Below are 14,208 nucleotides of genomic sequence, written 5' to 3'. Positions count from 1 at the left end.
AATTTAACAGTGACTTGTAGCCACTTTGCCAGGGGCCAACAATTTTTTGTTTCTCTATAAAATTTTATATATTATATTACAACATATGTTTTACAATAAGTTGTTACAGTATTATGTTCTAGAACTTTAGAGATTGAAGCTTACCTTGTTGCAGTAAATGATGGTTCAATATAAGTGTTTTTTTGTAATTGGGCTTAATGTTGCTCTATTGAGTCACATTTAAGTTAAAGAATGTTGTTTAGGTTATTTTCGTTGATTACTGATTTACATGTATAAATTCCATTTTCAGATTATCAATTTTAACTACTGCATTATTGTAGGTCAAACCCTTTAGGAATGAAGGGACATATAGCTCAGCGATATGGAGAACTAGTCAAAGATCTATGGAGTGGTACATCCAAAACCATAGCTCCTCTTAAACTCCGGGTATGACCATATAAGCAGAATTACATTTACATGCATGTTAAATCACTTTAATGTAATTTTTTTCCGAAGATTAAATGGTTTGATACAAGTTATGAAAGTGTGTAACATACAAGGTTTACAGTTTGACATGCTAGAGTTTACGTGTTACAGTGGACCATTGGTAAATACGCACCACGATTTAATGGTTTCCAACAGCATGACTCTCAGGAATTGTTAAGCTTTCTTTTGGATGGTCTCCATGAAGATCTCAACAGGTATGAGGCTCAGAGTTTATTAACACTGTATACAGGTAAATATTCGTCCCAGTTTTATTTTTGCCTCTTTTGCCCTCCTTTGCCAGTGGGCAAATTTGAAAAAACTGGGCGAATTCTAGTGTCTCATATTATCTTTCTTTAAACACAACTGTGTCTGGGCAAATTCAAGACAGGGCGAAATTGTTAGCAAGTGTAAGAAGACGAAAATTATATGGGGCGAAAATAACCCTGTATACAGTAATGTTCAGATTATTTTGCATTTTTATCCTAATTTTGTCACAATGCTAAATGTATTAGTAAATGGTATAAAATGTTTATGACCCTATATGGATAAACTTTAAAATTCTCGAATCATCAGCTTGCTGAAAATTAAGGCCTTAGTGATGAATAATTTCAGTCTGTAATTTTTATAACATTAGGGTGCACGTCAAACCATACGTGGAGCTGAAGGACAGTGATGGCAGGGAGGATGAAGTTGTTGCAGAGGAGGTTTGTACATGTATTGAATTAAAGTGAAAAACAAGAATTTTTATTGAAGTTGCTCATCCTACCTAACTTTTTAATTTGATGTCAACATCAAAATCTTAATAGATACAAATATACATATTACAAAAAAGGAACTCAAGAAATACCGGTAAATATGCATGATGTATGAGTTGTACATACTATGTTTGTGCTATTCAACTAAACTTTCTTTTTAAAAAATCACTCACACATTAAGGATCTTTTAAAAGGGTTTATCTCTAATTGGTCAATTTGTTTCATAGGCATGGGAAAACCACTTGAGAAGGAATCAGTCCATTATAGTTGATCTCTTCCATGGTCAACTCAAGTCCCAGGTGCGCTGCAAAGAATGTGGGCACTTAAGTGTCCGATTTGACCCATTCAACTACCTCTCTCTTCCTCTCCCAATGGACAGCTGTATTCATCTGGAAGTCATAGGTAGGTCTTCAAAAAGATGTGCATAACAACATCTGATGTTAAGATTCCTATGATTAGACACAAGTGCAGTGTTTGTGTACAATTATTAGTTGGTTAGACTCCCATGCATTGTTTTTGACACATACTGATGCTTTGCTTGTTTTGATTCTGCAGTGACAAGACTAGATGGATCAGTACCAATCAAGTATGGGATCCGACTAAACATGGACGAGAAATACAAAGCCCTGAAGAAAGAGCTCAGTCGGCTGACCAGCATTCCTCCCGACCAGATCTTGTTTGTGGAAATCATGGGACCAATCGTCAAGGTAAAGTCTGATGGTAGTTATTCATTCCCCCCTGTTTTATTTCAGTGTGCTATGGTTTTTATGATGGATGTTGTAGCTGATTTTGGGGTTTAATTTTAGCATACCTGCCAACTCTCACATATTTTGTGGGTCATACTGAATTTGTTTTCTAGGTGTAAATATTTTAATTCTCCTTTTCGCAGAATTAGTTGATAAAGTTCATGTATGTAGATGCCTTGAATTACAAAGTTACCATGGAAATTTTCATTTCAATCAAAATGAATATATGACTTAAGAAGAAAATGATTATTAAATCTATGTACCAGTATCATTAAAATAAAATTATTCTTGTCTTCAAATATGCATTTAGAAATCTATTGCACACATCGAGAGAAAAAAAAAAAAAAAAGGCCAAAAATTCTTGAAATTTTATTCAGATCTTTTCAAAATCATCTCATGAGTTGTACACAACATCTGCATCTTTTCATCGGGATTTACACTGAAGAAACTTCCAAACTTGTTTACGAAACAGTGGGTTCATAAATGAATATATCAGAGGGTTGGCTGTATTATTCAAAAAGTACATCAAATAGATAACCTTCCGACCCTTAAACTGTGGCAGAAGGTCGTTAGCGATGAGAAATGTTGGCAGGAAGGAGACAATGTACACCATGGTCACAGTGAAGAGAACCTGCGTGGTTTTGATGTGGGTTTTCCTGGACGTCTTTATCAAATGAGACCGGGTGTTAGTAGGTGACAGTGTCTTGTTGTTCGGTTTGATTTTACATTTATTCTTCGAACTTGTTTCAGTTTCCTTCTTGATATCTGTAATGTTGATTGGAGATATTTTCACAGTTTGTTTCTTAGATAACTTCTCATTTGTCAGGGAACTATTTTGCTTGGAACTGTTTTTGTTTGCACTTGTCACAGGGGTTTCTTCTATATCCTCTATCTCAGTCTCTAGAGCACTTTCCATGGGACAATCTATGTGTACTCTCTGCACAGTATCATAGTCTGTTGTTGTTTCTGGATGTATCCTGCTGTTTTGTGGCACTTTCAACAGTTTTTCACTAGCTCTGGTTGCAAACATGACATCATTAGTGGAGGAACGTCTGCGAAGTTCTTTGCTATTGTCAGTCTGTTTATCCTTACTTGTAGATGGCTTGTTAGCATTGTTAGCAGAGGTTTGCAATCCCTGGGAACGAATTTTACTCCACTTTCTGTTCTGAAGCAACACAGTGAAGAAGATGGAAGAATAGAAAATGATGATGGTGATTATCATTAGTATGAAAATGGAAGTTATTCCTAGCCAGTACTTGTTGAGGGACTCTAGGGAAATGTACTGGTAGTTTGGAATGCAGTACCCAAAGTAGATTCCATTACTTGAATAAACACCCATCACTAGAGCTGGGAGAATTCCTAGACAAATTCCAATTAACAAAATAAAGGAAATGATCATGAAAGTTACATTCTTAGACATTCTTCTGGGAGCAAAGCAGATGACTATACACCTATCAAAGGCTATGGCGACGAGGACCATGGCTGATGTTGGGATCGTGAAGTAGCGGATCGCCTCCCAAAACTTGCATAAAAAGTCACTGGGGAAAGGAAAGTGCCATTCTGTGATCACGATTCCAGGAATCACCACTACACAGGCCATTAGATCAAGGATTGACAGCATCACCATGAAGTAAACCGATGTCTGCTTCATCTTTGCCCTCAGCAGCACTGTCAGCACTAGGCTATTACCCACAAAGCCCACTGTTCCCAGAATTCCAAGCATAATGGCTATGCACATAAGAATAGTATAGTTGTCCTGTCTGTAGCGGAGTTCAAAGATGCAGTATATGGAATAACAGGGGGTTGGGTCATACTTGATGTCAAAAGGAAGCCGTGATCCTGCTACTGTGTGGTTGTTGTCAGTATTGGCATCCGTTGTCATCTGTGTTAGATTCAGTATAAACGATGAGGCACTGGTATTTTTCATCTCAGTTGTCATTCTCGGATTTTTCTGAATGACCTAAAAATTAATATTTGTTTTTTTAGTTACATTTCATTTTGATCTGTTATTTTATTAATTTGAAGACAATCTCTTAACAAAAAAAACCCAGCGGAAACTCTTTATATAACTTAAATATAATATGCTATTGTACATGTACTAGATTCAGATTCACAGAAATCTCCACCCTCATTTTTTTCCCTTAATTGGCACTCTTTCACCTCGGTAAAAGTAGTTAGATTAGATTTTAATTTTTCTTTAAACACAACATTGTCAAGCAAAAATAAAAAATGGGGACAATCTCAGATTTGTCAGATTGAGTGAAAATATCATAGGGCAAAAAATACCCTTTACCCTGTTCTCTGTCATAAAGAAAAATTTAAATCATAGATAATATTTGCATACCTTGATGAAAACTATCTGTCTTGGAGAAATATTAGAGAATATTGAATCATTATCATAATTTGCATACCTGAATATATATTAGAAGCTCCAACTTTAAAATTAAATCTCTAAGCGTCTTTCCTTTTTGGAAAAGTTGCTGTGTCTGATTGTCTTTAAAGGCACAAAATATGAAAATAAAGGGGCAGATATTGACTGAGAAAGATTGCTGAGCAACAGTAGTACAGGGGCTGTCCCTTCTCTGTGATGAAAGCAGGGTGGGATGGGCTTAGCTCACTTATTTCTCAATTTTTAATATGATCATATGAATTTTTTATAGTTAAAGAAATGGTGGACAATTAGGACAGTTAGGGTAGTGTCAAGTTGTATTAGCAGTAATCAGCACCTATAACCCCAGCCCATCCCTTTGAATAAGCAATGAGGAAATAATTAACCCCATAATTAAAGCTCTTAACATAAAAATAAATAGTCTAAGCGTTACAGATGGTACATGTTTGTACTTGACGGGTTACCATTTCCATTGCAAGTACATATACTGGTACATGTGTTACAATTGGTGTGGGATTCATTAAATCTTCCCTAAACTTGTTAAAATCTTATTGGCCTTGAGCACTAAATCACAAAGTTGAGGTGATCAAATTAGTTATGACTTTGACTTAAATGATACACATTCAGCTAGTGTATGGAGATATTTGCTGCAATTTTGCTTTTAATTATAGGTGAATTAATACAAGCTGAAAGGAAAGTTTTATGTCATTTTCTCTGTCGTTATCAGAGTATTTACCAGTACTTACTGTTGATCTTGCTATGTATGAAAGTCAAACTCAGTCATTGTCCAGACTACTGCAATGAAAATTAAATTTTAAAAACTCACCATATTTTGTACTTGTCAAAATAACTCATTGGAAATCAAACAATACATTGTGATTTTTAACTAAGCGAACATTCAACTTACCACTCATCATATTGTCAAGAGGCTAGTAGCTACAGATAGCAGCTCATTTCATGGTCAGCTGGTACTCAGTTAAACCATATCTCAGTTCTGAAGATGTTGACAAACACTGGACACCATTTAAGTCACTCATGGTGAAAGTCACTGATAGTAAATCTGCCATTCATCCAAAGTGCAATAATGGCAAATGTAATCTATTATGGGGCTCGTGACTTTCCCATATCAATTTCTTTAACTACCGGTGTTTTCAAAAATGTCATTCAAAACCATCTGTTGGTGTTGAATTAATGAGAGGATTTTTGCTGATTAGCTATTAAAAAAGCTAGAGATAAACTGTGTGTGATGGGGAGGTAGTGACTTGAGGATTAAGGATTCTTTTACAACTCCATCATGAAATTTGCACTGCACTTGTTAGTTGTCCCGGATTGTGATTTGACCACTTCGAACAGTCGCAGAAAATATTGCGTCAGAATTAGAAAGTGCTCTCGGAGAGTGAGACTAGAGCTGATGATCTGATAATAGTGGGTCTTAATTTAGTTGATACTCTGAAATTGTCAGGCTTAACCTGGTGTACCCTTTACAGGAAACTTAGAAACAGAGATAAGATAAAGAGAAAATAGAGGGTATTTTGCTGTATTATTGAGAAATGGAATTTTTTAAATACATGCTTAGAGGCAATTATAGGAAAGATTAAGTTGTGTTTTTATGTATGTAGAGTTCACAATGCACATCAAATAAATTTTTTGCTATTCCAGTGTCAGAAGAACAATATTTTGATTCCTTATGATTTCCACTCATATTTTTTTTTATCAACTATCTTTTTTTGTAGAATAAGGTCTGTTGTATTGTAAAATGATTTCAGATGTAGCAGATATTGAATAAGCAAACTAACTTGACGTGTGAAATTCGTAAAAAAAACATTGGATGCTGAGATTTTTGAAAATGCATTCAGCCATTTTTAATGGTTTGGTTTTTTTTGGTGTGTTAGGTTAATAATAATTCATGGTTCTCTCTGTTTGTAGGCATTACCAAAGGACAATCAAATGGTGAAGACACTGGTAGGAGGAGTGCTGTATGCCTACGAACTCCCTCCTCATGAGGAGATCAAACCAATGACAATCGAGGAGGAGAAAGGTACTGTCCTCAAAAACTCTGTGGGCCTCAATGACATCCAGCGAGGACTGGCCACCAGTAAGCTCCCCTGAGTAAAATCTCATTAAAGGCCTTTTTTTCGTATATTATTTCCTTTTTTGGTATCCTTATTTAACCATTTATGTATTTTATATGCTGGAACTATTTTTTTTCTATCTATTATTACATGTATTTAACAAAAAATCTTATTTTTTTTGACTGTTCATCCTTCTGTGTAAATTCTTTCTCTTATTTCAAGATTTGACAAAATGGTGATCACCAAAAGATTTTTTTTTACTACAGAAAAAATTCAGCAGAAGTTAGAAAATGGCCCCTCATCAGTATCCAATGCATTAACGGTGGAGGATTCCTCTGCCAACAACACACCCACACATTCCCGCCACCCCAGTGATGTCCCCACCATGGGCAGTCTCCAGCCCACACCAGAAAACCCCACCCCCAAACCCTCCTCAGAACTCTTCTCTGGCTTTGTTATTGGAGTTCACAGGAAAATGGTATGCACTGTTTATTACATTAATGGTTTTTTTCAGTGGACTTAATAGAATTTGCTTGTGCAACTTTGACTCGAATGACATTGGAAAAATATTTTTCCTGTATTGTAAATTCACCCAAAAACTGTTAGTCCTGGAGTAATTTGTATCCTGGGAATGTCTATGATTGTAACAAAAAAAAATGAATGTTTGTTTACAGTAAATTTATTGTCCCCAAATAAACCTTCTTAATCAGCAAATGAAGAAATACATGCATCGGTAAATCTTTAAACAAATTTTTATCAAGTAGCAATGGTGGCAAGTTTTAATAGATGTACACTATATTTTCCATGCAGAAAACATGAATTACATTGTATGACATAATTAAAGGGGCATTGTCACGATTTTGGTCAAAAATTATTTTTCCAATTTTAATGTTTACAATGCTTCAGAAAGGCATTTTTAATAGGCGACCAAAATTTGAGTGTCATTTGTCGAGTTATAAGCAAGTTACAGAGCTTGCAATTCTTTGCTGTGTAAACAAAGGTTCTGTTTACATTTTGAATGTTGAAGTGAAAATTCCAATTTTAGACCTAAAATGAATGTTTAAAAAATTAGGAACTGTTTATTTATGCTTAAAATGAAAAAGAAGAAAGACAAATCAGCTTGAAAAAGATTTTTTACTGATATATTGAACCTATGTAAACTAAAACAGGGTACAAGCCTTGTTTACATGACAAAGAATTGTGAGCCCTGTATCTTGCTTATGACTTTACGACTGACTCTCAAATTTCATTTGATCACTAGAAATGCTTTCCTAAAGCATTGTAAAAAATGAAAACAGAACAACAGAATTTGACCAAAATCGTGACCATGCCCCTTTAAGTGCTAATTATATCATCATGTCATTTAAATAGAACAGATAATGAAGATTTCTTTCAAATTTTCAGAACCTGATGGACGTCTATTTCCTGTCCTCACAAAAGGCGCGGCCCGGACTGTTCGGTACTCCCATCATCCTCCCCTGTGTGGAGGACACGACCAATCAGGACCTGTATCAGTTTGTGTGGACCCAGGTGTCCCGACTGGTCAGTCCCCTCCCTCCCTCAGAGTCCAAGTCAGCAAACCACGCCCAGGACTGGTAAGACACTGTCAGGGATAATGGAAAAGGTTTTTTTTTATTATTCTCTTTATCAAATAGATGACATGAATTGGAGAGAAATGGAAGGGGGGTGTTATTATTAATTTGTATTCTGTTTACCAAACGTATGGTCTGCATTTATATGCATTATTATTTTACAGTGATGACAGTTTGGGTTATGAATACCCATTCACACTCAAAGTTGTCAAGAAAGATGGTTTTTCTTGTGCATGGTGTCCATGGTACAGGTACATACTTTTAGCTGTCTTTTAAGGTGAAAAGAATATAGAATGTTTTTGTTTGAAGCCTTTGTGAAACAAAATGTATGATTTATTTTCCAGGTTTTGCAGAGGATGTAAAGTTGAGTGCAATGCAGAAGACTTTAATTTTGGGGGTTCATTTCTCGCCATTGACTGGGAGCCAACAGCTCTACATTTACGATATCAAACAGCATTAGAAAGAGTAAGTTCAACATTTCATTAATTGGTTTAATGAAATTTCAAGTGCCATGTTTATTTTTCAAGATATAAGAGTATTAAAAGGATGAATTTTTGTACTTAATAAATCAAAAGGATTTGAATTAAACAAAATATATATATACAAACAAGTCAAATTGGGCTAAAAAAATAATTATATACAATAGAAATGTAAAGACTGTTATAATTATATAGATGTACATGTTAAATAAAAGAATTACAAAGTACATTGATTTGGTTCCTTATAACAGCTATATGAGGACCATGACAGTGTGGAGGATAGCCGGCGGAAACAGACAGAACCCATCAACCTGGACACGTGTCTGCAGGCCTTCACCACGGAGGAGGAGCTAGGGGAGGATGAGCTCTACTACTGCTCCAAGTGTAAAAAACACTGCCTGGCCTCCAAGAAACTAGATATATGGAGGCTTCCTCCCATACTGGTAAGTGTGACTGCTCCAAGTGTAAAAATCACTGCCTTCCCAAAAAAAACCCACCCCAAGTCATCTGAAGACTTTCTACAAAATACTCCATTAGTATTTGCATTTGTTCAAGGCTTTGATTACGACAAATTTCATAGTAATAATAGTTATCCTGTAAAAGATAACCGATGATGGGCTTAAAAGAATTAACTACAGAGGTCTCTTTGTACATTTTGTACATTTATGGTACACACTTTGAAAGGTTTGACTTTAAACAAGAAGAAAATTAGGTGGTTCTTGTTACTTAAATGTAGAATATTTTGATGAATTTTCCAGGCAAATCTTACTGGAAATGATTGTATAAGACACTTTTCTAAAGAATTTTACACTGTGCATAACAATGCCATGAAACTTACCAAAGATTTTTTTTTCTTTCAGATTGTTAATTTAAAAAGATTCCAGTTTTTAAATGGCCGCTGGGTCAAGTCCCATAAAATAGTGAACTTTCCTGTAGAGGACTTTGACCCCTCAAACTATTTAGCTCCCCGAGTGTCCTCTAGTAATGATGATAAACAATCAGTGACTTGTGTTTGTCAAAGTGAAACATCTGCTGTAGTCGAAAATGTGCCAAATGGAGACATTCCAAACCACAGAGAAGACCAGACTCATGGAGGTAAAGAATTTTTAAGCTTGCTCGCCTCTCTCTCTCTCTCTCTCTCTCTCTCTCCAAAAAACAAGGAGATTAAAAAAAATGAAAATAAATATTTAAGCTTTCGTTTATATGTGAATTTTTTTTTTTTTAAAAGATGAATTTTTTTGTTCCTGTCCATGTTATTTCTACTCAAGTATTAACGGAAAGTTGCCATTAAAAAAATCATCAGAGTTTTCACCTTTAATAATAGAAAAAGACATATACTTGCTATTCAGGTCATCGGTGTTGTCTTTCCACAATAAGGAAGTGACATTATGAAGACACATGCACTTTATGTTTAATTGTAGCATGTATATGCATGGATCAACGCTCCTCTATCCCAGATTGCTAAATGTTTAATAGAATTCATAGCATTTAATACACAGTTCTGAACATTGCTGTGTTTTTGCAGACATGACATATTCACCAGACTCCTTGAATTCACCTTGTATGAAATGTCAGCTCACTCGAAACATTCCCAACGATGAAAGTCCCATCAAGTACGATCTATCCTCAATGTCGGTAAGTAATGTCAAGAGAATACCCCTCAAATTCAATCACTTAGTGAATAGTAAAAAAAAAAAAATAAGATAAAATAACCTCCATAATGTTACTGAGTGCTGTCTGTTACACTGTGTTAAGATATGCTTAATCATACATGTACCAAACAACTATTTTTGGAGATGTTTGAATGTCTTTGGAATTTTTTGCAGTGTCATACAGGAATCTTGGGAGGAGGCCATTATGTATGTTATGCCAAAAACCCCAACCAGAAATGGTATTGCTACAATGACAGTAGTTGTAAAGTAAGTTATCAAGATTTATGTCAGTTTTAGGTCTTTACTGCAAATTTGAACGTCAAATTTTTTTGTAAGATTAACCATGAAGATATAAAATTTGCAAAAATTAAGATTTCATGAAAAATAAATTCTAAAAAGATTACCATGTAGAATATATTAATTCCATGATACATGTATTTTATTTCATTAGGAGTGTTCTGTGGAACAGATGGACTGTAACTCAGCTTATATATTATTCTATGAGAGACAGAATATAGACTTTAGTCACTTCATGCCCGATGTCGAAGGGAAAGAACCAGATCTACAAGAAATTGACGATGAGTTTGAGTCCGACCTTAAAAAGGCCTGTGTACTACAGTGAATGTAGGTCAAGGTCATTATTTATCAAGATTGCATGACAAGTATTGAATGTACTTTTTGGCAAACCAGTCATAATTAAGAGTCAGTTGTTTCATTTTTTATCTTTTTTTCCCACTGTGTTGTAGGAAAACTTTGAAATCCATGTTTTCTACATGAATCACTACATTTGTTGATTTTGTGGTCTTTTTCAGTGAATGGACAATTCGTAGAATTTTTTTTTTAAATTATTGAAATTAGTAATATTTATGTGTTTGAATTTTACTACAAAAATATGTTTATTAATTGATTTTTGAATACTGATTTTGAGCTGTGTTATGATTTTTATGTGTTTGTATGAAAGACTCATTTTAAAAAAAAAATGAAGTTGGGTTGCGAAATAAATTGAATTTCTGGGATGACAAATGACTTTGATGAAAGGATATTTTCATTTTTTTTTAAAAATAAAGTTTGAAGTAACTGTAAGAAAAAAACCCCTGATGTGACTACTACTGTTGATACATGTACATGTATAAAAACTCTGCTTCCTTTTACTAGTAGTTCATATTTTGTCTATTCTTTTCAAGTCAATTTTTTTCCTTCATTTTATTAATCACTAGTCAGTCTTTTGGTCATATATTCCGTGCCTTAGTTACTAATACCATTCATGTGGATATGAATGCACTTTTACTACTAGACAGGGATTATGCTAAACTAAAAGAGAGTTTTTAGATATAAATTAAGTTGATCACAATGCATTTTGTTGTGAATAAAAGGCAGTACATGTATTAAATTGACCCGGGTATCATTTCATTGTGAGACAAATGATTCTTCAAAACATCATTTAGGATTTTTTCACCAGCAAGATGTGATTATGCTTGTACTAAATACACATTCCAATGACTTTCATTTACACTTAACATGCATTCATACAAAAAGGATAAAGAGTCGTCAGTCTGCCAGGCAAAGTTTCAAATTTGTCCAGTTGATAATTTAATTAGGATCTAAAATATGTTTTTGACTGTGATTTGATTATTAATATAAATTTGATTTAATATTTAATTTAAAATTTTCTCCAAAAAATTTATAGTATTTCATTCGATTGTTAACTTGTCCAAAGATGTTTGCAAAAATAAGTCAATGCTAGCACCAAAAATTATGAGTTCTTCAGAATGGTAAGATACAGAATGATTATTTGGGCAGTACAATGTACTTGTTTTTTCAACAGTTCTGGTTTCAGTCTGGCTGCCAGGCCCTTAACATTTAAACATCCCCAAAATATCTGAGCAAAAATTTATATCATTACTCTGAACCAGGTATGACATGCATGTAATAAATATCAGCAATATTCGCACAAACAGTTTCTATTCTCAGATATTTATTGTTTTTTAAAAGTAAAATTACAGCTTGCTTGCAAATATTATTTTTTGAAAATTAGTTCTTAACTTACCATTTGTGAATTAAACATTCATTTCATTACTCTGAATTCAGTCAGTGACCCCTTTGCGCTAACATCAGTGCAAACAAAAGATATCAATATAAGTTGTAGAACTTGTTTATCAATTGTTGTAAAATAACTAAAGTTCAGGTGTTTTTAAGATTAAAAATAAGGTGTGTAACTCTTGGTTTTCTGTAAATGTTAAAATGGAAAAAGATGGTTGCATTGTCTTTCAGAAAAAAAAGTTTTAATCTATTTATTTTAAAATACTTTATCATTACAAAAGATTATCTAGTCCTACCCAAAATTGTCAATAAAAAATAACAGAGCGAAGTATTTGTGCAGTCTAATAAATGTTGTTTGCATCAATGGTAGAGCAGAGGAAACCAATGAATCTAAATTGCTAATATAGATAGAAATGCATTTTCAGGAATTTGTTTTTCTATATCAATTACTTTATATCAAGAAATGTGTTTTTTAATCAATCTGTCAAATATAATTTTGAGAGAAAAAATGTAAATGTACATGTATTTATCATTCTTACATGTACAAACTTGTATATCCTTTCAAAATTGAAAATGTTAATTTGATTTCAAAGTTTAATTGTGTTAATTTTGTCCTTCGTTCTTGTTGTTGTCTATCTTGCCTACCTCATTATCTTGGAGTCTTTGTTGAAATCAATGATATTTTGTGATTTATTTGTAACATATTTACATAATTATAGCAACAGTTTAATTTTTTCATGTTTTGAGTTTGTGTTTCTACGTGTAACTCTGTATAGGTGCTTCTTGCTGTAAACACTATACACCATTATCGTTATTTCTCTATGTTGAACATAGTGAGTAATGCTGTACTTGTTGGTGTAAAATTATAATATGTACATGTTTATTTGATAAAAAAAAAGACTTTAAATATTACAATAACGCATGTACATTTTTGAAACAACTGTGTGTTAAAATTGTGATATCAGTCATGCAAAAATCAACTATCAGTTTTATATCATCTTGTATGAAATCTTTCCTACTTCAATTCATTCTGTTAATCTTCAAAATATCTAAAAATTTGCTGTATAGAGTTGATACATGTTATCAGTTTTACTGAAGAAATATTACACTGCTTTCAGTCATAAAGGCCCACCATAGTATATGCTGAATGGCTTCTTGCTTTCAAAAAGATATCTTGTTTTCTAAACTTTGTGAATAATTGTCATCAATCAATCTGTAGTTGATCAATCTTGTTAATCACCTTTTAAACAGTAACAAGTGTTTAAATTGTGTACATTGAATGCGAAAAAATCCTGGAGAACTGTTTGATTGTTGTTAAGTACTGTAGTAGTACAATTCATTACCTGTTGACTGTGATTCTTTGTGTAAACTTTGTGATTTGTCCGTGTAGACGTCAATTGCAGATATCTGTGATATTTAGTCAGTTTTTGTTGATGCTTTTATTCCACAACAGTAGGAAGCATCTTTGCCATTCCTATATTCAGTAAAACATTTAATATGGAACCTGATATCGTTTTCTTTTTAACATCAATATTGTTTACCGGTATTAATCTTTTTAAAGGATAATTTCCGGCAGTTTGCAGAGTGTTATACAGGGCTTGGTTTTGCCTTTATCCTTCAGCAATCTATAAATGAAGTATAAGTGAAATGACCTTGACTTTTAACCTAAAAAACAATGGTTCAAGGTGAATGTACATCCTTTAACCACAGGCACTATTTTGATAGACAGTGAGTCACTTTTGGCCACAGGGAAGAGGAAAAAGTATATTCCAGACATGGATTTACAGAGATCAACTATGGCCTTGACCTTTGAGCTAAAATTTTACTAAAGGGAACTACTGTAAATTCCTAATTAAACGAGAGGAATTAATATCTGCGTAAAATCGCGAGAAGCCCGTCTCGCGAATTCTAAAATCTCGCTGTTAATTTTGGGACACATGTAAACTACATGAAACTTTGATAAAATTTCGACAATCGCGATTTTATGTACTCGCGATTTGATGGCAAGTACTCGCGTA

General features: G+C 33.7%; 2 protein-coding genes across 3 annotated transcripts in view; one reads left to right on the top strand and one right to left on the bottom strand.

Annotated features, from left to right (window-relative positions):
* The window catches only part of LOC105333935 (ubiquitin carboxyl-terminal hydrolase 32), a 28,165-nt gene extending 14,472 nt beyond the window's left edge, over positions 1 to 13,693 (top strand). The window contains exons 20-34 of one of the 2 annotated variants that reach the window (XM_034481597.2): positions 321 to 426; positions 577 to 680; positions 1,100 to 1,169; positions 1,448 to 1,622; positions 1,776 to 1,927; positions 6,282 to 6,393; positions 6,694 to 6,905; positions 7,832 to 8,022; positions 8,184 to 8,270; positions 8,364 to 8,484; positions 8,750 to 8,941; positions 9,359 to 9,593; positions 10,024 to 10,133; positions 10,325 to 10,417; positions 10,602 to 13,693. In XM_034481597.2, coding sequence (XP_034337488.2) covers positions 321 to 426; positions 577 to 680; positions 1,100 to 1,169; positions 1,448 to 1,622; positions 1,776 to 1,927; positions 6,282 to 6,393; positions 6,694 to 6,905; positions 7,832 to 8,022; positions 8,184 to 8,270; positions 8,364 to 8,484; positions 8,750 to 8,941; positions 9,359 to 9,593; positions 10,024 to 10,133; positions 10,325 to 10,417; positions 10,602 to 10,772 — 2,131 coding nt within the window. In that variant the 3' untranslated portion in view covers positions 10,773 to 13,693. Of the gene's footprint in view, positions 1 to 320; positions 427 to 576; positions 681 to 1,099; positions 1,170 to 1,447; positions 1,623 to 1,775; positions 1,928 to 6,281; positions 6,451 to 6,693; positions 6,906 to 7,831; positions 8,023 to 8,183; positions 8,271 to 8,363; positions 8,485 to 8,749; positions 8,942 to 9,358; positions 9,594 to 10,023; positions 10,134 to 10,324; positions 10,418 to 10,601 lie in introns of both variants that reach the window. The other variant, XM_011437178.4, reaches the window with a different exon arrangement.
* Positions 2,363 to 3,920, bottom strand: LOC105333934 (D(2) dopamine receptor). The gene has a single exon (XM_066079365.1). The coding sequence runs from the start codon at positions 3,903 to 3,905 to the stop codon at positions 2,391 to 2,393; it is 1,515 nt and encodes a 504-aa protein (XP_065935437.1). The 5' UTR covers positions 3,906 to 3,920; the 3' UTR covers positions 2,363 to 2,390.
* Positions 13,694 to 14,208: the final 515 nt, after the last annotated feature.

The sequence above is a fragment of the Magallana gigas genome, chromosome 3 (assembly GCF_963853765.1).
Source record: "Magallana gigas chromosome 3, xbMagGiga1.1, whole genome shotgun sequence".
Classification (NCBI taxonomy): Eukaryota; Metazoa; Mollusca; class Bivalvia; order Ostreida; family Ostreidae; genus Magallana; species Magallana gigas.
The sequence above is the reverse complement of the archived record's forward strand: the minus strand, read 5'-3'. Positions and strand labels throughout refer to the sequence as shown.

Coding starts and splice junctions, on each gene's coding strand:
- LOC105333934 (XM_066079365.1), bottom strand. CDS start 3,905: ATGACAACTGAGATGAAAAATACCAGTGCCTCATCGTTTATACTGAAT.